General features: G+C 41.2%; 1 protein-coding gene across 5 annotated transcripts; it reads left to right on the forward strand.

Annotated features, from left to right (window-relative positions):
* Nucleotides 1-1870: 1870 nt before the first annotated feature.
* On the forward strand, nt 1871-23067 carry reps1 (RALBP1 associated Eps domain containing 1). 5 transcript variants are annotated; one of them, XM_044329677.1, is made up of 19 exons: nt 1872-2618; nt 6293-6416; nt 11270-11499; nt 12218-12383; nt 12953-13083; nt 14100-14262; nt 14361-14424; nt 15246-15400; nt 16780-16901; nt 17377-17457; nt 18815-18902; nt 19537-19638; nt 20176-20236; nt 20885-21083; nt 21277-21471; nt 22022-22111; nt 22275-22429; nt 22523-22628; nt 22721-23067. In XM_044329677.1, the coding sequence occupies exons 1-19, from the start codon at nt 2466-2468 to the stop codon at nt 22787-22789; spliced, it is 2454 nt and encodes an 817-aa protein (XP_044185612.1). In that variant the 5' UTR covers nt 1872-2465; the 3' UTR covers nt 22790-23067. The 5 variants fall into 5 exon arrangements, with proteins under 5 accessions (XP_044185617.1, XP_044185612.1, XP_044185613.1 ...); XM_044329678.1 differs by having other exon boundaries at nt 12221-12383; XM_044329680.1 differs by lacking the exon at nt 17377-17457.
* The last annotated feature ends 938 nt before the right edge of the window (nt 23068-24005 follow it).

Genomic DNA, 24005 nt, shown 5'->3' on the forward strand with positions numbered 1-24005 from the left:
ATTTATTTATTTTTACTATCAATTTTCCATATCAGTGTCAGTCTCAAACATACTACCAATAGATTATGGCTCAGTAATTTATTGGCATTTGAAGCAGAAACATTGTAAAGTGCTGTGGATAAAAGCATTATATAAATGCAGCCATTTACCATTTATTTGAATACAATTTATAATCAATTGTATATTATAATAATCAGACACAATAGAGGAACAATAGTGAGTGAAGTGAACCAGTCCTGATTAATATTTGTAAATACTTCATTGTCTGTATTCTTTTTCTATCAATTAACCCTCATGGTATCCGCGCAGCTTTTATTTTGATATCACTCATCCGGGTCCCTGCAGGCCATGCAAGCTCGCGCTGACTCGGACCGTAGCCTAGTGACGTCATGAGGCATCAAGCTAGCTACAAGTCAACGAAGACAAAACCGGAAGTCTTCCGTGTTTTTCTTCAGAACAAAAGCATAAGTGTGTGTTTTAAATGAATTTAATTATCACTGGATACAGGATAGAAAATAAATGTTGCTGTTTAATTATGTTTTTCTTCGCTAATTTATTTTTCTGATTATTTACTAATTAAGTACAGTGTTCTGTAAGAATTAATCTTGTAAGCAATTTGCATTAAACATTGAACATTTAGAGGGACCTGGATGATGATTAATGATTTGATGAGTTGGATTTTAGAGGGGAATGTTGCTTGTGGTCTTTACTTTCATGAAAACACATGTGCACACATGACCTTATGTTGCAAGAGAAAACAGAAGAACTACTGTGAACTTTGACTTTGGCTCATTATCAGAATATTTCTTTTCTAAAGTGGATTCTTTGTAAATAAAGACATGACATGTAAACACCAGATCACTGTAACCTGCTAGAGGGCCCTAGAACAAAAAGCAAAAAGATTAGTCTCCATTCAAAAAAATCCAAAAAATCACTACTACTACTGAAAATGGACACCAGGAAGAGTAGTTATTGCCCAGACAACAACTAATGGGGATCCAAATAAACAATAAACTACTTATCCTCTCTTCCCAATAGGCCCCAATGATCCCATGCAGGTGGTAATTTGGTTAAAGAGAAATTTACGTTTAATCAATTTATCACAAACTATTTGGATAAAGAATACAGGGGGCCTGAAAGTCTGGGGGCACCAGGGTGGCTGAAGAGGCCAAAACTCCATCAACACTTGTAGTATGAAGAACAACTTTATTATGAGACCAATGCATTTTGGCTTGTGAGGCTCATCACGGAGAGTATACAACACACTACAAAGAAAATTTAGAGTCCCCTCCACCCAAAAATGTGTTTTTCTTCTTGTTCCTTCAGTTGATTGTTTGAGCTTCACTGTGCAGAATGATGTATGTGCAGAGTTTGACACTAGAAGACGTTCTTCAAATTCCTCTGCGGAAAGTGGAAAGTTTCTTTGTGCTCACCTTAAATCTTTCAGGGGTGGGATTATGAGCATGATTTGTCACATCACAACTACTTTAGAGCCAATCCTGGTCCAGTATGCACCTTACAGAAGTGTGTTGTGAAAACTTGAAGCCTCCATTGCACAAACACTGAGAATGGACTTTAAAGTGAAGTAGGAGATGTCTTGTGTCCAGCAATGTGGTAATTGTACTTTTTTGTGGAAAAACCACATCAGACACACATTATTGTTCCAAGCCACTAAAGTGGAGTCAAACTCCTTGCATCTTTAAATAAGACAGGAGTGGAAAAAACAGCATGGAAGTTGCCCGTTTAACCTGATTGCCAGCCATGAGCCATACAGGAAGACAGCCTGTGGAAATGTCAATACATTTGTTCTTAAAGAGTCTTTTTCATTTAATTTTGCCAAAACAGTCAAATTTGAAGAATCCCACCGGAAGTCTTCTGTCAACTGAGTGGCTTGACAGTGGCGGTAGGAATGGCGGCTATGATTACTAGAGGAAGGAACCCAAAGACCCTGAAACTTTACTTCTAGCGGCCCCGCAGAGGAATTCGTCTGCAGCGAAACGCAGAGGCACCGTCCCCATCACGGATTAACGGGAGAAGACGTGTCGTAACGTGAGATTCTCGCGGTAGATCCAGACGGAGGAGGCGGACGCACTAGTTAGCTGAACGTTAGTGCCGCTGACTTTGATTCAAGGTAGCTGTTAGCTCGCTGCACTACTAGCCAGCTGTTGGCTAACTTACTTGGCTTGGCTGGCCCAACAAGTTCACTTAAGTGAATAAGTGTGTGAAAGCATTCCTTATTTGACTCGTTACATGGTGATCAGCTCTCTTTAGTATTCGGGACTGTTACAGAGAGTGGGGATCAGACGACGCCAGTTCGACACGGCGAACATTGTTGCTGCTAACGTTAGCTAGTGCTAAGTTGGGATCCTGAAGTCTCGCCCATTTTTTGGATCCTGCCCCAGCCATTGGCTTACGGGCTAATCAACAGCCAACTAGTCTGCTTTTAAGGTTCGACTGGTGCCACAATGGAAAGTCTAACGTTGAGTGATATCGAGCAGAAATATTACTCGGATTTGTTCGTTTACTGCGACACGGACAACACCAAGAAAGTGGCGTCCAACGGGAGAGTTCTTGACCTTTTCCGGGCGGCCCAGCTACCCAGCGAAGTTGTCCTGCAGGTAAGCTAGCGACATGAACTGCCAGCTTTAAACTGTTATGGTTGGGAGCCCAAGACTGCACCCAAACGTAGCCGTGTTCATGTGTGTTTTACAGACTTGCCTGGCTGTCAGAGCTTGACCTGTCAGTCAGTTAAGCTACGGTTAGCTGTGGTGGTTAGCAATGCTGCGCAGCAAGAGACACACCTTCTTCTGGCTAGTGTTAGCTTCCTCAGCCAGAGACAGCCACTTAGTTAACCTTAGCTGTACATTTAGTCTCTGTTTGACATCTTATACACATAAACAGAAGCTGGCATGTTTTCTCTGCAGATATCATCTTGTTGGCATGTGTTGAACAGCGCCTAATGTGCACAAGTTACACAACCTCGCAAATCTTGCCCTTTGCTTCAGCTCCCTGCCCACTCTTTCCTGTCTTCCGATTCAATCAACATCTGCTATTTAGTTCGCCACCGGGTTGAACTGCAGACCCAGTGTTGCAGTGTCCACTTGTCAATCTGCTATTTAGAAGTTACCACCATATCTGAAATGCCTTTTTATAAATCCATGTCTGAGGAGACTTATTCCTGTCACAATCCCTGTAGCTATGTGTTTAACCACAGATGTATTTTGCTTCCTGTCAGATTGCAGTGGAGCTGCAACGATTAATTGATTAGTTGCCAACTATTTTGATAATCAATAATGGTTTGAGGTCATTTTTTTGAAGAAGAAAATTTCCAAATTCTTTGGTTCAAGCTTCTCAAATGTGAATATTTCCTTGTGTCTGTGGTCTTCTGTGACAGCAAACTGAATATCTGTGGGTGGTGGACTGTTAATCGGGACATAAGACATTTGACGTCACCGTGGGCTTATGGAAAACGGTGATTGACATTTTCCACCACTCTCTGACACTTTATAGACCAAACCACTAACCAATTAATTGAGAAAATAATCAACAGATTATTCGAAAACAACCGTTAGTTGCCGCCCTAGATTACTATGTTGGTTATTACGGTCACACCACACATGATGCCATCCGGTCCCTTCCCTGCTCTGTCTTCAAACTGTTGAGTTGTCAGTCGCCTGCTAAACGGCAGCAACCCATTCTTGTGACTCCTGGTCTCTCAGCAGGCCAATATTTGCAGTTTGTGAGTCAGCATCCTTTTCAAGGTCAACAAGGGGAGCTGTGTGGTGGAAGAATTAAGCAGTGTTGTAATCCTCCACTTTCAAAATGTACACCGAACACTGTGGTGGTCTGTGAGAGACACACACATACACACACACACACACACACACACAGCTAGTGTCGTGTTGTAACAGGCTGAGTAAAGCGACGGGTGCTTTGTATCCACACATACACAGAATAAGTCCTTTGTCAGCAGGAAAGGGATCAGTCAGCTGTGGCGGGCTGTTGGTGTTGTGTCACTTGAGGAGTCACCCTAATGTTATGAAGTTCAACTCCCTGGGTATTAATTGGTGTCTATATACTGCTCTTTTTCATGCAGCCACACTTATGTGAACTTATGTGCACCTTTCCATACAATTTATATTTTCTGTTGGGACCGTCCCATCTACCATGTTAGACTAAGCCTGCTCAGCATGATGTCAAGTACAACAAAATATCTGATAATCAGGCTTATATACTGGTGAGACCCGCTGATCATCTGCCAACCAACAGAAGAAATGAGACTGTTGCTTGTGCCTGTTATGTGTCAAACTGTATCACAGTAAGTATTTGGACAACTTCAGTGCAAAATATCAAGAGTTTACAGTATTGCTTGTGTCCACTGATAAGAAAACAGTTTAGTCTATTGGTTTTGTGTGTGTGTGTGTGTGTGTGTGTTAGATTTAATAAGACATAAAAAATACACACAAAGTCACAAACATGGCTCCAAATCCCCTCCGTGTCCCACCCACAGGACCTTACTTGAAAGGAGTAGGAAGTAGTCAAGTAACAGAGAAAGAAAGAAAATGACAAAAATTTAATTAACATATAAATAAATACAACATAAAATAACAAGAGACAATGTAAACAATCCTGGCTTATTCAGATGACTAATGATGTATCAGTTCTGACAACATTTTTATATCAAATCTGATACAGGCGTTGACAAGGTGTCCATAGAAGGGTTGCCAAATCTTTAGAAAGATGTTGTATTCATTTCTGAGAGAATATGTCATCTTTACAAGTAGAATGCAACTATTCATCTCCAAAACCCATCTAGCTATGAGGAGATGTGAATCAGACTTCCATGTCATTGCGATACACCTCCTGGCAATGCATAAAGCTATTTCTAACAACTTTTTTTTTGTGAAAGTTTCTTGAATGAGCACTAATGGTTGTAAGATTCCCCAGTAGGTAAATTTGCAGATCCAATGGGAAGGTAAATCCTGTAAGTTTTGTCATAATGTCACAGAAGTCAAACCAGACGGTGCTAAGTTTTGTATATGACCAGGTACAATTCAAGAACGTGCCCACCGCTATACCACATCTAAAACACATATTTGATAACTCAGGTTTGTATTCATGCAGTCTCTGTGCTGTGAAATAGAGCAGTGAAGAACGTTATTATGGATCGATGGTTTAGCTTACTGTTAAAGGAAACCCTAAATGTTTCATTACGTCCACGTCTTTCTAAGGTATGAATTGTCACATACACACATACACCCCTCCTTCGTGCTCCTTCAGAAGCTCCGCCCCCCCCCCCCCCCCCAAAAATCCATTGACGCGCATTGCCACGGCGACGACCGAAAGAGAAATATGGCGGACTCCAGAGCGATGCTTCAGCTGTAGAGTCACTTCTGTACTTCTCACTTTATCACGAGTGGAGGAAAAAAAATGTGTCTCTCATGTGAGCACAATAGTCCATCCACACTCTCCGCCTCTCTGCGGCCTCCTCACATCTCACTCCACCTGCGTTCAGCGTCTCCGTCCGCAGAAGCAGCCGTCTGTCAGCTGCAGCTCCTGGTTGTGCTGAGAGGACAGCGGCCGGACGAACCGCCTTCACTAGGATGACTGACAGCAGAAATATACTGAACCAAAATCATTTTCATGTCAGCTCCACGGGAAGAAATCAACTGTGTTTGTATTTATTGATTCATTGATACGGTTAATAAGTTGAAAACACATACACAGCGAGATATTTGTGTGATTGAAACAGCTGCCTGCTCAAATCATGTTTCACTAAATGTGACGGAAACAGATGTGGGGGGGGTCTCTGTGAGACTCTCGGATTCAGTGTGAATTGATACATTTAATAAAATGGAAGTGTATCTGTTCCGTGAGAAAACATTTCTTTATGTGAATTGGCCGAGGTCTCTCTCTCTCTCTCCGGTTCTCCAGCCCTCTCCCACCATTCAACGAGGGCTGGAGACGGGAGACTGTCATGTCCCCGTACAGACAGCTGCTCTGGTGACTTCCCCCTGTCCTGTGCACGAGCACCAATGCCCCCTGTTGCTGATTGGCCCGAGTAGTGTTGCATGGCTTTCTCTGAGCCACTGTGTTTGCATGCCCATTTACAGAGCCAGTGCTGTGTATGAACACAAAGAACGGACAGCTAGCGGGACTGTGAGGAGATATTCGCTGAATTTGACAAAAAAACTGTGTTGGAGTAGAATCGCTGACTTTACTTTTTTAATATCAGATTAATCCGAGGTTGTTAACTGTTTCTTCCTTGTCTTCGTTTGCGGTTGTGGTTTAGATCACAGAGCTATGTGGAGCCACTCGGCTGGGTCACTTCGGGCGGAGCCAGTTCTACATCGCTCTGAAGCTCATTGCCATCGCCCAGTCCGGGCTGCCCCTGAGGGTGGAAAGCCTCAACTCGGGTGAGTCGATGACAGTTGAACTTTTTTTTTTTTAGCTTTTTCTTACTGCAGAGTCACCTCTCACACCAGCAGGAACAAATTCAGTACCATCATATGACAATACACCAGGTTCTCTGACAAACGCCACTAGATTTTTCTGTTTAGCTTTAATCTTGTTGCGTATCCAGCTTGGCAAAAATATTTAATATTTTAGAATTATAGCTTAATATTTTGAGGTGCTCATGGGACAGGAAGCAATGAGTAGTTGAGAAGTTTTTTAGTGTCAAGCTCAGAAGCATGCAGTCTGTGTTACCTAATGAGATCTGGGAAAGTGATAGAAGTAAACATAGCATAAAGCGTACATTAGAGCTGGACAATATGGCAAAAGATATGATCACAATAATTTTTTCTATATTGATCAATATTGGTATTTATCACGATATGTCATTTTATAATGCTGCCAGTTTGAAGAGTATCCTGATAACGACTGAAGCCTGAAGAAACCAGAGAGTTTGTTAGTTCAACTTTAGAATATTGTTTATTAACATCAAAAATAGAATAACATAATGTAAACATTTGTCTGTGCAAACATGGTTTGGTTTAGAATATATTATGGGATAAAAGAATAGCCTATATTTAATAACATCTTAACATTTAACTTTGCAAACATGCTTTATCTGCCTTAACAAAACAATACAAGTTAGCTCACCTTGTAACTTATTAAAACAAAGAAAATAAAACTAACTGTGATTACTATCACATCAAATGTCTTTGGCAGAACAGCAAACATGTCAAATATTTATAGAGGTTCAACCAAGACAAAAAAAGTAAACAAATGGATCAAGATATTATGTTCTGGTTTAAATCTCTCAAATGTTTTAGAGGTAGAAATTTGAGTTAAATTGCAAAATAGTAATCCAGTCATTATGCTACATCTTTATGAAACAACACCAGTGGACTAGCCTTTTGTTGCTACGCTGTTTACTAGCTTTGAGCTTAGCCTAGCTTAGCTTTTTGCATTTGCAGTCAAAGCAGCCTCGTTAAAACGGTAGTGTGTGATGATGTGACTTTTTTTTTCGGCTAACGTTACTTTAGTCGAGATGGACACTCCAGATCGTTGTAGTCCTGCTAATGATAGCACTAGCGTAGCCTTGTTGGCTGCGGTAGGAAATGGGCGTGTACTTTGATGTGTAGGCCAAAAACTGCAGTCTGACTGGCTGTCGTCATGTTTATATCTGCTGTGTGATTGGCTGTTAGATCTATCCATATCGAGTAAAAACTGTCCAAAGTTTATCATCATTATCGACATAAATGTTTCTTGTGATCCCATATAAAGATTGTTTGATCGCCCAGCCCTAGCATATATTATTTGACAGCAAACTTGTGGTTGCAGTAGTCCAACATTTGTATGACTAGGTGACTAACAGTAAGAGTTTGTTTCAACTGGTTTTTATTTAACCAAGCTAAATACAGTGTGTAGTCTAAGCCCTGAAGGGTCTGACTGCAAAGTTGTGTTTCTCTCTTCTCTCAAATAAGCCCTTTACTACTAAAAGCAGTTACTTGTTTGGCCTGAAGTATTGCAACATAAGTTGCTGAAATGATTTCATAATTTGATAAACAATATAAGGAAGCACCAAGGCCACTTCCTCTTAGCAGCATGGACATGATGTACAATGTCAAGGTCATTAGATTGAACTTTAAAAAAAGTATTTCTCTTAACATGAAGGAGAGGATTAATGCTGTCTCAGAAGTAGATATAATAAATTAGTTTTATACTTCAGGCTGCAGCTGAGATGCAGTTTGGTTTACATTTTGTGCTGTTTGAGAGCTTCAGGTCACCTTGGTCATGCAGTGATACTGAGTTGTTTTTCTGTCAAAAGCCATTTCAGGAGTTAAAGCTTTCAAAGGTGAATGGTCAGCATCCAGAAAAACAATTTAGAATGTGGAATATGAGTATAATGTTGATTCAGTGCTCTCTTGAAGACCGTTCATAGCACATGTCGGTCCCGTGTTTCTGCTGCGTGCATTTAGGTCTGTTGGGTCGCCACGCATCAGATCTTTTTACTCTGAAGGCGTCCGCAGCTTGACTGCAGATCATTTGTTCAAATGTTATTAGGATCAGGCTGACAAATTAGTGGGTGTTATATGCATTTTAGTACATTATTCATTTGATGAGCTCAGTAGCTTTTCTCTTTCGGTTGTAATTGGTCTCAGTCTTGTGTAATAAGAGTAGCATTGCCTCACATACTTCAATATAAGTTGACCACTGTATTCCCATTCAATTATGGCCAATAATGAGAAGCCAATACGACTCATTTATGTCCAGCACTGTTCAGTATAACACTGCAAATTTTTAACTACAACTTTTGATGATGCACCCGGCATTTTTGAGTCCATTTTGTTGTTTGGTGCTTTTTTTTTTTTTTATTGTACCTGTGGTTAACTGCGAAATCAGTTATCTTCCTTTTTTAAATGTCTTCATAATACACATTTTTATATATTGATTAGCACATCAGTGTTACGGCCACAACAAAAGATTTGGCTCAACCTTGTGACCAGCAACATACAAAGAGGAAGCCATACCCAAGGACTAGTTTAAAAGAAAAATGATTTTATTTACAAAAAAATTGCCATAAATTAACCAAAACTATGGGAGTCTGGAGGTCTGGTCAAACAAACCTAACCCTAACAAAATGATGAGGGAACCATAGCAAGGGCCTCTTTTTCAACTGTAGAGTAAGCACGCTGATGACGCTTGAAGTTTTTTGGAGAAGTAGGACACTGGGTGTTCTACTCCATCAGCACCATCCTGAAGCAGAACAGCTCCTGCACCAACTCACTCAATTGTCAGTTTAAATGGCTGATCAAAGTTAGGCGCCGCAAGCACAAGCATTAGTCAGCAGGGTGTTAATCCGCTGAAAAGCATGTTAACAACTGTCAGACCACAAAAAAAACTGAACTTTTGGGCTTAACAGGTCAGTTAACGACGCTGCGATGACAGAACAGTTTTTGCAAAAACCCCTCTGTAACAGCCAGACATCCCAAGGAAGCGGCGCAGGTCTCGTCTGGAAGCAGGATCAAGGAACGCCAGGATTGCGTCCTCCTTGGACCGGACGCACTTCACCTCAGCCCACTACTTTTCTCAGATAGACCACAGTTGCTTGACCAAAATCACATTTTGCTAAGTTAAGCGTCAGGTTGCTCAAACACCTCCCTTATCTGCTGGATGTGACTTTGCCAGGAATCAGAGTATGTTACCAAGTCATCTATATAGGCTTCATACCCAAGAAAGATAAGAAATCTCCTTAGCACGGTCAGTTAACAGGACTTGCCAGTACCCTTTTAAGCAAATCAAGTTTGGTTACATACGAGGCACTGCCAACACAGTCAACACATCCATCCACAAGCTGGAACCGGGCTCAGCAATCCCGCGCATGTACTCAACCTCTCCTCTAAAACGAAAAAACGCTCATCAGGATTAACACGATATGCGTGCTGTTTAATCGGTGGTGAGTCACCTACATTAATATCATGTTGCAAGACTGTCGTGCACGAAGGTACATCAGAAAGCAGCGGCTTGTGTGACAAAATCAACTACATGATGTCGGCACGCTGAGCTTCAGGAAAGTGAGCTGAGTGAGAATCCTCCCCTGTACCGCTGCTTTGGACAAAACATCATCATCCTCTTGAAAAAGTAGAATATTCTCATCAAAAGCAGGTGATCTCTCAGATGAAGGCTGCTGAGCCTGTGGAGACACGGTTGCATTAAGTTCTAATTCCTTTAAACGCTTAGTCTCTTCTTCAAGTCTTCTTACCTCAAGATTACAATCAATATCCTACTCCTTTAGATCTAGACAACGCAACTCTTGATCCAAGCTCTTTTAATCTCGCCTGTTCAGCAAGATTTAGCAAGACTCCTCAGATTTAAGGAGAAGTAACCACACCCTGCACGCCCACACCAGCTGACAACAATCCTTCCCCCACTGAAGTAGACACCAGCTGATCCTTTATTACCTGTGTCTTGCCTCGCCTGCTGATAGGAATGTCAAACCTTTCCACACTAACACAATCCTCTAGATTAAACTCCATTGTAGCACCAATTTGGAACGACAACGCAGGACCAGTTACTAACAAAGCAACTCAAAAGCAGGAAACCCACTACCCCGCTGCCATCTAAGTGTTATAATATTCCAAAAATAACATGCTGGCATTTTATTGTACACACCAAGAGAAATCCATTGTGCAACCAAAGTGGTATGGCAAAACCAAAATAACAAAATAACACGCACAGACTAATCAAGAACACAAAAAAACGACTCCGCATACAAAGTGATACACAAGAACAAACACGCACAGTAAACCAAAGAGGATCCCAAAGCACCACACCATAAACAGGCAGCCACACTAAACTCCATTAACAAAAGCCTAAAGGCACAGCACACAAAAAGTAGTAAAACTACATCACCAAACCCACACATGACAAAAACGCTGAGTTAAAGCCACAACAAAAGAAACATTTGACTCAACCTTGTGACCAGTAAAGTATAAAGAGGAAGCCACACTAGAAGATTAGTTTTAAAGCAGAGTGATTTTTTTTTTTTATTTGAAAAGAATTGCCACAAGTTAACCAAAACAGAACAAAAAGATGGAGGAAGTCTGGGCCAACCACACAATGAGCCAACCCCCCTCAAACTATTAAACTATCCAAACAGTGTGTAAATCAAACTGACAAACAAAGCCGTGAAAACTGAACTAACCAGACCTCCATCCTCAAAACGGATAAACACAATAAGGAGCAAAAGAAATAAAACTCATCAGCAAATAACAAAGAAATCTTTCCTCTAATCCTCCTGAATGAATTCCTCTTTCTCCAGTTAAGGACCTGCCGCTGCCCAGGTTCGTGGTGGGGAAGAACGAGGCAGAGGCGAGGCACGCTGCTCTCTACCAGGACTCAGACAGTCAGGGGATGTACCCAGCCTCTGCCACTGCAGTAATACCCAGACCACCAGGCAGGGGTCACCAGAACAAGAAAGGTCCCGCCTCATCCACCACGCTTCCTGTCCACGAGGTCATCCAGCCTCTGGCACCCAGCATAGAAACACAGGTGTGTAATCCTTGTATCTGTGTGCAGGCTTCTACTTATAGTACTTATAGTGTAAATAAGGATATAGAGTTGGGCTTAGGGGAGATTTATAAAGACAAAATTGCTTTTTTTCCCCCACAATTGGTACTGCTAAGAACATTAAATATGTGTTTATTATTATCTATCTTTTGGAAAGCATTTTTCACTCCCTTTTTTATTTCCTCAGACGACTGGATCCAGCAGTTATTAGAGATAATGCTGTTGGAATACTGCTGTGTTTCCTGTTTGATTGCTTATTGCTCAAATGACTCTCTAAAGTTTTCTTCATCAGCAGTGTGTTTGCCGGTCATTTATGTATGTAGTCTTCTTCCTCGAGTCTATTTGCATCTATTGTGAAATGCTGTTTTTCCATTCAACGGGCTGCGTGAAAACAGATAAAAAACTTATTGCATTTACTGGCCTCATCTTGGCTCGGATGATTGAAATCTTATAGTATTTGAGGAGCGATCTGAAAGTTAACACCCATAACAGGAAGCCATAATCAGACCGTCGTGGCTACTCTGCTGCACACTGAATTTTCTGTTTCTTCGTTGTGTGTCAGATGAAGATTTGAAAGTGTTAAGATATCCGTTCTTTTTAAATGTCCAGTTGTTTACATTCCTTCTAAAAAAAAAAAAAAAAAAAAAAAAAGAAAATCCATACATATTATGTGTGTTTTGATTTGTTGTACATCTGTTAGCAGCCTGAACCGACGTCCCCGGTGGTCTCCCCTCACCAGTCGCCCCCCACCTCCCCTCCCTCCTGGAGGAAACACAAACGGCAGCACAGCGGAGGAAATCCAGACAGACAGGCGGTGGTGGCTGCAACCGGAGCTGTCTGGACGCAGTTCAGAGAACCACAAACAGGTAACATCCTCTGACCTGCTGGGGGGGGGTAATAACTATCCCTTAATATTAATTACATGAGCATCTTTTATGAATTAAAGCCAATCGGAAGAGGCCTCAAGGCGAATGATGTTTGGCCTCTTTTTGGGAGAGAGGAGTGTGTTTGTTTTTTTTTTGAAGTTGAAAAAATATAGGATAATGCATACCATCTACAACATTTTGAGGATTAGCGCAAGGAAGAGGCAAGGTTTCACTTAAGCAAACCACTAATGACAACAACAATGACTGGCATAATGGAAAGAAAACATGATGTGGAATGAAAGTTGCTACTAGTTGTGACTTTAGTGAGAAAGAGTCAGAATATGAAGCAGTTTATGATGCTTCCTGTTCTTTGCAGCTTGTACATACTGTAAATCATGTTTGCTTAGATCGACTGTTGCAATTCTAGTTAGTCACTAGAGGAACAAAGTGGACATCACATGACCTGCAAAAAAAATCTCTGTAATCTCCTCCTAATAACACTTACAACACATGTATTTGTTTTGCATATGTCATGGCACATCACCGTACATTTACTGTCCTCCTTCCAGCTCCAGTGTCCGGTGACGGGATGTGGTCGTCGCACTCGCCCCCTCTTCCAGGACAGGAAAGTTGGGTCAGTTTCACAGCAGACACCCCGCCATCCAGCACGCTCCCAGCAATGCACCCCTCGTCAGTACAGGTAGGGAAGCCTTACGCTTGCTTTACGATCTCGGTTCTAGGGCCACTGTCAGACCTGCATCCGGTCGAATGAGACACTGGTTTGTTTTCCCCTTGATGCATCTTGTTTGGGCAGGTCTGAACACAGCGATCATACTCTGGTGCGGACCAAAACAACTGCACCAAAAACAAACTCTGGAGCGATTTGTGGGGGGGGTGGGGGGGGGGTTTACCAACTCATCCACTGATTTGAACCAGAGAAAACAATCTATAGGTCTGAAAACGTCGTTAGCCTCAAATCAAACCAACTCACGTCTTTTTCTTCTCACCAACATACACTAGCGAGTGAGAAGTTGTTTTATCGTTACCACAATAAAACAAAAAAAGTAGAATCTGTCTTTGCTCAACCCGCTTAGAAACTCACACTACTAGTCGTGCAACAAAGTAGTTCAAACGGCCGCCAAACGGTGTCAACAGCTCATGGCATGGCAGAAACAGGGTCTGTGGTGACAAATATGATTACATGTTGCTGAGTCATTAACACCCGCTGATCAAGAGGAGATAATAACAATTAGTAGTGAATACAGATGAACAAGTTACGAGAATGACTGTGCACAGTATTATGACTCTATTATGGCTCATCAACCTCTTTGGTCAGATAAAAAGTGCCGTCTCATATTGCACACATTAAGCATGATATGTTGTACAAACCGCAGTTGTACCTCAAACGTCAGCCAACGTTTTATATCTGTGCTTTATCTGCTAGACTCAAACTGAAGTAACTTGTTTGTTTCTTACATTATTATTATTATTTTTTTATTCTTAAATACTGTTACTGAGCTAGAAAGTTTTTGATCCAATAAAAATAAAACCTTTTGCTGTGCATTTGTACCACATTTATGAGCATTCTTTACAGTTTAAAGTGTTTACAGTCCAAACTGAAACTACTGCAAGCAAATCAGGATTTTATTATGCTTTATTTACTTTAGTGTATTGCTTCTAATCAGTGCTGTAATTGTCCCGCGTTGCCTCTCTCAGGAAAGCACAACGATACGAACGGTGGCCTCGGCAGCGACGACCAATGAGATCCAGCGACAGTCCAGCGGATACGATGATCCATGGAAGATAACGGACGAGCAGAGACAGTATTATATTAACCAGTTCAAAACCATTCAGCCAGACCTTACCGGCTTCATACCTGGTAGGAAAATACAAAAAAAACACACACACACACACAAAAAGAAGCAGCTTTCTGTAAAAACAAAGTCATTTAATCTCCTTCCTGTCCATGTGTTGCAGGTTCAGCAGCAAAAGAGTTCTTCACCAAATCAAAACTACCAATTTTAGAGCTGTCACATATTTGGTGAGTCTCGGCTACTCTGATGTTCACTTTTGTCATTTTGAAAGTTCAAGTCATTTTTGCTTACATGTAAAATAGATATAGATATGGAGAGCCAGTATTGGACATTATGCAAGAACCCTTTAGGATCATCTTTATTCTTTTCTTTAAGTAAAAATAAAAACAAACTCAGAAACTGGAAGCATGTTTTTACTGTGTAGTCTCACAAAAGGAAGCTACTGATGTATTAATACGTGAAATGAAATGGAGAAAGACTCACATTCCTTACATTTGAGAAGTTATTGCCAGCAAATATTTAGGATTCTACTCGATAAGTTTGTTTAAATTATTTATTGAAGAAAATAAGCCTCAGCGTCTGACCAAGTCAAACCCTAATCTACCAAGCTGCCGTTGCTTTGAAGGGGAATAAACGGTTCCTGGATCATTGTACCGTTAATTACTGCATATCAAAAACAAGCTGTCAGCTCTTGTTAGCATTCTCTGGCTTATTTGCGTAGGAGGAAGCCTCAACTTTGGTTGTCACAACTTGTTTTGAGCAGGACTCGTCGCTACTAGTATCACCGGCTCACAACGGCGCTAAGTGTGAAGTCGACTGTGTGAAACGCTACACGTTGTATTCAGCTGTAGTGTGAACATGGAGTTTGTCTGTCAATGCATACCGATGCTCCCCGAGCAGGTGTCAAGTTTTGTAACAATGCAGTGAAAATAAAGCCCGAGTGAAGGTCTTTATGAACATGATTCCCCTTTTTCTGCTGCAGCTAGCTGGTTGTTTACATTGTGCTTTGTCCAGACTGCAGACTCACTGCCTAATGTGTGTTTTCAAGGGAGCTTTCAGACTTCGATAAAGACGGAGCGCTGACCTTGGACGAGTTCTGCGCCGCCTTCCACCTGGTCGTAGCCAGGAAGAATGGTTACGACCTCCCTGAAAAGCTGCCCGAGAGCCTGATGCCAAAGCTGATTGACCTGGATGACTCAGCAGGTACGCTGCTGCACCCGCTCTGTTATTTCTTCCCTTTTATTTCCCGGCCTCATAAAACCTGTAAGGTAACAAAGTTGTCATTGTGTAGAAAACCTGCATCTTACTTATGTGATGGTTCAAGTGAGCAATACATTTCTGCTGCCGTTTTTATAATGACATCCACTCATCAGCTGACAGTCACAATAAGCACGATTATTAAATATGACTTGACATCCAGTTTGTTTACTCTAGATATGTCATAACAGCATTTTTTGGCGTGGAGCTCAGTGTTCCTAGACACAGATTGTCAAATAAAACATAATTCTTTGTTTGTTTATTGTTGAAATTTAGTGTGCATGCCAAAAATGTTCTGTTTTATAACTGCAAGTGTTGACTTGAGTATTTTATCCTCTGAAGAACAAGTGGTATTTTTGGCACTACAACATTACTCCTTGAACCTTGAACACAGAAATGGTAAATAAGCTAAATGGATGGTGATCTCACCGGCAAAGCAGCTCTAGGATTTCATGTTTATGAATAAGAAAATAGTCCATAACTGTCTCAGCTCCCTCCCTACAGAGCTCTGTCCTATCCCACCTCATTTTATAATCTTTCATTGGAAATATATTTCAAACATTTAAAACGCTTTTTTTTTTTTTTTTCCTTTGCTGATTCAGTGACAAACCAGACCCTCGTATTTAACAGCAGTGACATACTTTTAAATCTGTCGTTTGATCAGTAAATCACTCGCAGGAGGAAGTTATATCCAGCGGCACTAAACCCTAATAAGATTCTTTTAAAGTAGGACGACAACTAACGATGATTTTCATTATTGATTAATCTGCAGATTATTTTCCCAATCAGTTGATTAATCCTTTAATCTATTAAATGTTTGAAAATGGTGAAAAAATGGCCTTCACAGTTTCTTAAAGGACACAGTGATGTCTTGAAGTTGCTTGTTTTATCTGACTAACAGTCCAAAATGTTAAGATACACAATTAACTGACATATATGACAAGGAAAAACTGCAAATCTTAACATTTGAGAAGCTGGAACCATCAAATTTTGGGGCATTTTTGCTTGATAATGACTGATAATGACTATTGACTAATTGACTTATTGTTTCAGAAGATTTTAAAGAACCATACCAGATTTTTGAGCAGTCATATCTTTAAACATTGTAGACATGTAAAAAATGTTCCCCTATAGGTAAAAGCATAACTGTACTTGAATGGACTGGGATGTTTTATGCAACTTTTTGGGGTGAAAACAAAAAAAAAAACAAGCCTAAAAAAAAGCTGAAACACTTTTTGTCACCATTTAAACCGTATTATTTGTGTCTTTGGTTATTGTGAAGGAATCCTCTAACCTGTGTTTAATTTTTTTTTTTTTGTACACAGAGGTCCCGGAGGCGACTGCTGACGTTGGTTACTCGGCCTCCCCGGTGGAGGTCACCCCCAACAAGTCTCCCTCCATGCCCTCACTCAACCAGGCCTGGCCAGAGATGAACCAGAGCAGCGAGGTTCCCACATGCACACGAGACACACACACACACCATTACTTATATTTTCAGCTCCGTGTATGATTCCTTTTTGCTGTGTTTGCATTTGATTCATCTTTAATTAATTGCTCAGGGTTAAATAAGGTTAAGCTGCTTTTTTTTCTTTATCCATCCATCCATCCATCATGATTTGATCACCACTTCATCTTCTTCATTATCAAACATAATTACTGATAATTCAGCGCCTCTTCTCTCACTTCTTGGACTGTGGTGGCAGCAGCTTGCTGTTTCTGTATGAAAGTCAGCGATGTTGCTGGATGGTTTTTTTTTTGTTTCCATGCCTGCTGATGCTGATGTCAGGTCACCATGTCATCTCCCCCCCGATGACTGATGACGTCACATCACGGTAGTGGCTCAGACTGATGATGTAAATGTGTGATGTCACTGCACTGGCTGACTGACATGTTTTTTCTCACTGTCTGTCTGTCTCCTGCAGCAGTGGGAGACGTTTAGCGAGCGCTCCTCCAGCTCACAAACTCTGACCCAATTTGACTCTAACATTGCACCAGCTGACCCTGTAAGTCAATCACTTAGTATGCATGGTTTCACCATTAATGGACAGACATTAACCCTCTCTGGATCTCTATGCATTCTCTCTCTCTCTCTCTCTCTCTCTCTCTCTCTTTTTCTCTCTCTTCTGTCTCTCTCTGTGTCACTCTGTCTGTGCATGATGATCTTTCAAAGTGCAGTCCGCTGCATCAGCAGTGGCAAGTGTATGTTGTGATTTGGCTGGCTTAGCTTCTATTGGACATCACCTTTTTTTCTACAGTGACATCCACCATTCAATAGTACATAAGCAGAATGTGACAGATAAATCTTTCCATATAGTGGCAACGGTGTAAGTACTTTGTGTAAAAAAAAAAAAAAAAAAAAAAAAAAAAAAAGTGATGCTGTTGGACTGTTCAAGTCTTTTCTTGATTTTTTTTTTTTTTGTCCCTCAGGCAGACTTTTGTTTTCCTCTCAGCAGTAAATAGCGCTGCACAATTAATCTGGCAGAAAGCGCAGTATTGACTACCACTGTGAGAAATTGGCTCTCACTGCTTTGTAATTCTGGGCAGAAATCCCAGCGTTAAAAAAAAAAAAAAAAAAAAATCAAATTGAGTCTGAGTGGGCAGAACTTAAACAATAATTAACTCCTTAAGTATTTTTATTCTTTTGTTTTGTCGCTCAGCTTATAAAGACGAGGAGCGTCTTTCCACCTATCAGCGAGATGTTTTACTTAGACAGAATAACACATAGTGATGTTGATGATACCTTCCCTCTACATACATGTGCTGCAACCAACCAGCTCACCCAGTCTGACCAACACTGCCATCCTTACAGCCTTGTAGTCTTGTTAAAAGTAACACTGCCCACTTATATCACAATCATACTACAATTGGAATATAAAGTAAACTGATAAGCTAGGGCTGCTATGATTAGTCGATCATCAATTATTCAATTGGTAGAAAAATAATGGCAAACTATTTTGCTAATCAATTTATTGTTTTGAGTCATTTTCAATAAAAAATGCCAAATTCTCTCACTCCAGCTTCTCAAATGTGAATATTTGTGGTTTCTTTCACTCTTTTATGACCGTAAACTGAATATCTTTTGGTTGGACTGTTGGTTGGGACAAAACAAGACATCTAAAGGTTGCAGCTGGGACTTTGGGAAATTTTCACCATTTTCTGTTATTTAAAAGACCAAAAAACTGAGCGATTAACTGAGGAAATAAATGACAGATTGATAGTAACAGCCCTGTTGTGGACCACAAATCACTCATCCTTTTGTGAAACATGTCTGTCTCCCCTCATAAATCTGTCTGTCTCACCTCCCTTTCTCTTTCTCTCTCTCTCTCTCTCTCTCTCTCTCTCTGTCTGTCTGTCCTCCAGGACACCGCCATCGTCCACCCAGTTCCCATCCGGATGACGCCCAGTAAAATCCACATGCAGGAAATGGAGCTGAAGAGGACTGGCAGCGGTGAGACAGCCTCTGTGCCTCACGGCTGACTGTCCACATCATAATTCACAACTAGATGAATCAGACTCATGTGTTTAGACAAACAGTTACTGTTTATATTATACTTGTGTGCAGCTATGAGCTTGTGAGACAAGATTTTCCATTGATCATTCCTTTGGTTTTTTTATGGATAGCTTAGAAAGATGCTTGAAATGTGTCTGTGATTTAAAGCTAAACTGAAGGAAAAACATTTTTAAAACTTTCATTAGAAGCCACACTGAAAGAAAATCAAATCTGAGCCGCTCGTGCAACAGAGGACAGATGTGAAAACGTCGTAGTGTGACACTGTTTGGTCTTAAACTAATCCTGACAGTACAGTCAGTACAGGAGTGCATGTTGACGTTCACAACACCGGGTGCCTTGCTGAGTTTGTATTGCGATGTGGGACACGTAATGAAGTTTGTTGTCAGTAAACATAAACATAATCAAGCAGGATTATTTTTATCCTTAACATGTTGTATTTTGCGGTCAGGTTTATTATAGCTCCTACTGAAGATACTTTTGGGCTCAAACTGATAATAAAATTGTTCATTTGCATAATTGACTGCAGTATGTTTAATCATTTCCACTTCCCTGTTAATTCTCAAATCCTCAGACCACAACCACCCAACCAGTCCGCTGCTGGCTAAACCTCCAGAACTGTCTGAAGAAGCTAAAATACCTGCAGCCATGAAGTTTGTACCTGCAAACACTGTAGGTGAGTAAACGATGGGCTCATGAGATCTCATGCTGAAGTAAAGATTTACTTCTATGCGTACAAGATGTAAAATGGGTACCTTTTCATCAGCATGGCTGAAGTGAATAAATTGGCTCCATTACTGTTATCAAGTCACTTTTATTTGAATAGCTCAGTGTCACAAATCACACATTTGCCTCGGGGGGGATTTACAATCTGTACAGCAATACAACATCCTCTGTCCTTAAACCCTCGATTTAAATAAGGCAAAAAAAAAAACCTTTTACCAGGAGAAACATGTAAGAAAGAGCACAGAGAGAAGGATTTGGTGTATGAGAGCTAAGTCACAAGAAATTTCGGGCTTCTGTTAATCTAGCATATTTCTTTTTTTAAAGAAACTCTTTGCTGATCTTTTCAGGTGCATCATCAATCGCATAAAATATTTGCAACAACTATAATAACTACTCAGTGTTTTCATCATGTTCTGTGTTGACACTGTGTTACAGATCTGTAGGTTGAGCATGTTTTCATAGGGGTTTGTTTTTTGTCTTCATTAAGGTGATGGTTACAGCAGCTCTGACTCCTTCACCTCAGACCAGGAGCCAATCACAAGACAAAGGTTAGTGGCTATAGTTTGATGTCATTTATCTGTTTTTTTTTTCATATTTTTGTAGGACAAGCACTGAGGACCAAACCTTGTGTTTTGTATACATCAGGCAACTAATATATTATATTTCACACACTTGTCATTTACAGCTCATGTAATGTAATATCCTTGTCACTGTTATCAGCAGGTTTTAAGTTTGTTTTTGTTTTTTTTCTTTTTTAATGTAATCTTTTATTGTGCTCAAAATGATACTATGGAATTTATGTACTCTGCCATCTGAGCATGATGACAACAAAGCAAAACAGAGCGAGAAAGAGGCACAAAAACCCAACAACAACAAAACTAACAAACAGAAAAAGCAACACAGGAAGTAACCTGAACATCCAACCACTTTCCCTCCCAATCCTGTAAAATATATACAGTAAATATGAAATTGATAGGTTGTGTTTGACAGATGGCGAATGTAACACATCTTTACACCCAATTAGCATATCTCCATTTGACAGTTAGTCCAGACATTTATAGATATGAATATTTTTTATTATCTTTGAGCATCTTTCCACTTGGATTAACACATGTTCTGAGAAATCACACAGACAGTGTAAACAGGCAGTGTAAATATTTGCGTTCTATCCGAGAAACATAAATGTTTGTGTTCAGGTCTCAGTCGGGTACGTCTCCAGAAGCTCTGAAAGTGACGGCCCCGCCTCCCCCTCCACCCCGGCCTCACCCCTCTCACTCCCGCTCCTCATCTCTGGACATGAACCGCACCTTCGCCGCTGCATCTGCCACGGGACAACCACAACCCTCTACGATAGCTTACCCGCCTGCTGTGCCTCCTCGACCTCTACCTACGCAGGTGAGACAGAAAACAGTTTGTTTTGTTTTTTTTTTTTGTTGTTTTTTTTTACCTCATCTTGAATTCATACTCAACTCCTGCAGCTATGATGCGTTCAGGTACAGAAAGTTCCGTCACTCCTATGCAACAAATCATAAGGAGCGAGTTATCTCCACAATATAAAGGCCTTCACTCTCCTCTCTCCTCTCTCTAGACATCAGCACCACACACCGGCCATCGTGTAGAGGCTGAGGGTGCACCGGGAGGCGGGGCCGCCCTCACCACCACCTCCCCCCAGCAGATTCCCCAGCAGCCCAATTTTGCAGACTTTAGTCAGTTTCAGGCCTTCGCTGCATCTGAACAGCCTTCCAGCCTGCCGGAGGTTGACAAACACAGCGAGTCTGGACAGGTAGGTGGTTACCTGGAGTGTGTGCCTCTACCTCTAGGCAGTCTGTTGATGGCAAACAGCAGTTAATTTATTGATAACTTTGCAAGCTAGAAAAGTCCAACTTTCCTCCCTCTGAGAGTAGTTTCATTAGTAACAAATAAAAATACAAAACATTCAGAATGAGGATTCATATGATGCAATCAGTGCTCTGTTAACTGTGAAACAAGGCTGTGTATCCTAATCTTCTACATTAGCACTTGAGTTTTATTTACTATTTTGATTAGATAAGTCACACAGGCCCACAGCGATTTATTTCAGATGTTCTTTACTTAGATAAAATTATAGTTTACTGCGTGTTCTGCCATTAATCATTCAGCAAATGAGATGAGAAGAAAATTGCCAGCCTCTTATCCTTTAAGCTCAAATATGAATCTTACCAGTTCTTCACACAAAAGCCACAAATCTAAAGCTGATTCTCAGAAGTATTTATTCAAAAGTTGTAGTCTGGAGGGCTATTGAAGTGCAGAGTTGAGAGTTTGACATGTCATGTTTATGCTTGTTGTGTCCACAGGTGGAAAAATCATCAGAGGGCGCCGGCCCTTTGAGAACAGTGAAGAGCGATAGCCAAGCAGATGAAAGAACTTCAACCACTGTTAACTCTGTATGTCACCGTCCTCTGAACATTACTTTAAAAAAACACCTGAATCACTTTAAAGTGCACAGCTGAACAACTTAAAGCTGCTTCCTTATTAACAGTTAAAAGACACAGACGAGAACTTGAAATGGAAAATAAAAGGAAATGTTTTGTCTCGTGTTCCCGTCAGGTGAAGGGCTCGTCTGGCCCGCTAGCTCCTCCTCCCAAACCGGTGCGTCGGAGGTTGAAGTCTGAAGACGAGCTACGACCAGAAGACGAGCAGCACGGTCCTCAGAAATCAAACGTCATAGCCGCCGTCCTGGCCACTCAGCCTTCCATCCCCAGGTAGGAAACTTGTGTCGGTTAATGAGAGTTTGTTAATTGTTAGTTGATTTTGTGTGTCAACACTTCAGTAAAAATGTGTTTGCGTGTCCTCAGGTCGGTAGGAAAGGACAAAAAGGCAATTCAAGCTTCAATCAGAAGAAACAAGGAGACAAATACAGTGTTGGCACGACTTAATAGTGAACTGCAGCAGCAGCTGAAGGTATGAGGGTTATGCCCAAAAATGTTTTCTGTCTGTCTTTTCCCTCTTTGGCAAAAAAATAAAAAAGTCGCTCATAATTTTTCATTTCTCAGGACCTGCTTGAAGAGAGGATATCTCTGGAAGTCCAGCTGGAGCAGCTCAGACCTTTCTCTCATCTTTAACCAACATGAGGAGGAAAACTCGGCTGTAGTTCATCCGAAGCAAAGCTGGGCCCTCCGTGTGACTCCCCCCCTCCTGCCCCCTGCCCTCCCCCCCTCCTCCCCCCATCCATCCATCCCTCCCTCCCTACCTCCTTCCATCATCCTGGCTTTCCCTGAAGGCTCCGACCTGCCGCAGGGCGTTCCGTTAAAACTCTCTCGCTCAATCACACACTTATCAATCGTCAAAGCGGAAGGACCGAGAGCACAGTCTTACCACAAGGGGGAGGGAGCGAGAGGAGCATGGGCGGGCGGGTGGGCGGGTGGGCGGGGACTTTTACAAACTGGCACTTTTTCGATTTTCTCTAAAGAGAGGTGAAGGCGAGGACGACGGCTGGCTGAGAAACGGTTAGGAGTGGCGGACAAGACACTCCAACTGTGAGTTGGGTGTGAAGACAAACCGCTGGTGTCTGATTACTTTACTCTCTGAGTGACTGAAGAAGAGAGGCAGAGTGTGTGTGTGTGTGTGTGTGTGTGACCGTTTCTGTGTTTGTGTTCCTGTTCAGCGATTTACTTGAGGCAGTATGGTTGTTCTCTCTTGGGTGGGGCAAAGACAATGCTACACCAAACTCCTATTAAAAAAAAAAAAAAGGGGGGGCTTGTTGGGTAAATTTAAAGGAACAGTTTTGGGAAATATGCTTATTTGCTTTCTTCTCTGAGAGTTAAAGATGAGAAGCTCGATACCACTTTCATGTGCTTTAATTGTAGTTTGAATGAGATTAGCCTTAGTCGTATTTTGTTTGTTTAATCCGCACAGAAGAAACATGAAAACGATCATTTGTGGCTTTACTGGGAGTTACACGCTGGAAATATCCCTTGGCAAGCGGTATTGATCTTTTCATTTAACTCTCGGAAAGAAAGCGAAGAAGTATTTTCAAAATTGTCAAACTATTCCTTTAATTGTCTTATAAATGGCTGTTTTAAAACTGGACAACAATGGTGGGACAACAGGACTCTGACATTTGCCTCTCCGATGTCATTGATGCTCCACTATTCTGAAAATATATATAAATAAAAACAGATCACAGAGACACGCTACAATACATATTAAACGCTTTGAAAACAGAACCAGGAATCCGCTTTCGCTACCAAGCAAGGAACACTAAAAACAACATTTTTTTTGACTGGAGTTTGGTGTGGCCGGTCTCTCTATAAGAGACTATAGCAAATATACCAAGCT

The sequence above is a fragment of the Thunnus albacares genome, chromosome 16 (assembly GCF_914725855.1).
Source record: "Thunnus albacares chromosome 16, fThuAlb1.1, whole genome shotgun sequence".
NCBI classification, from domain to species: Eukaryota; Metazoa; Chordata; class Actinopteri; order Scombriformes; family Scombridae; genus Thunnus; species Thunnus albacares.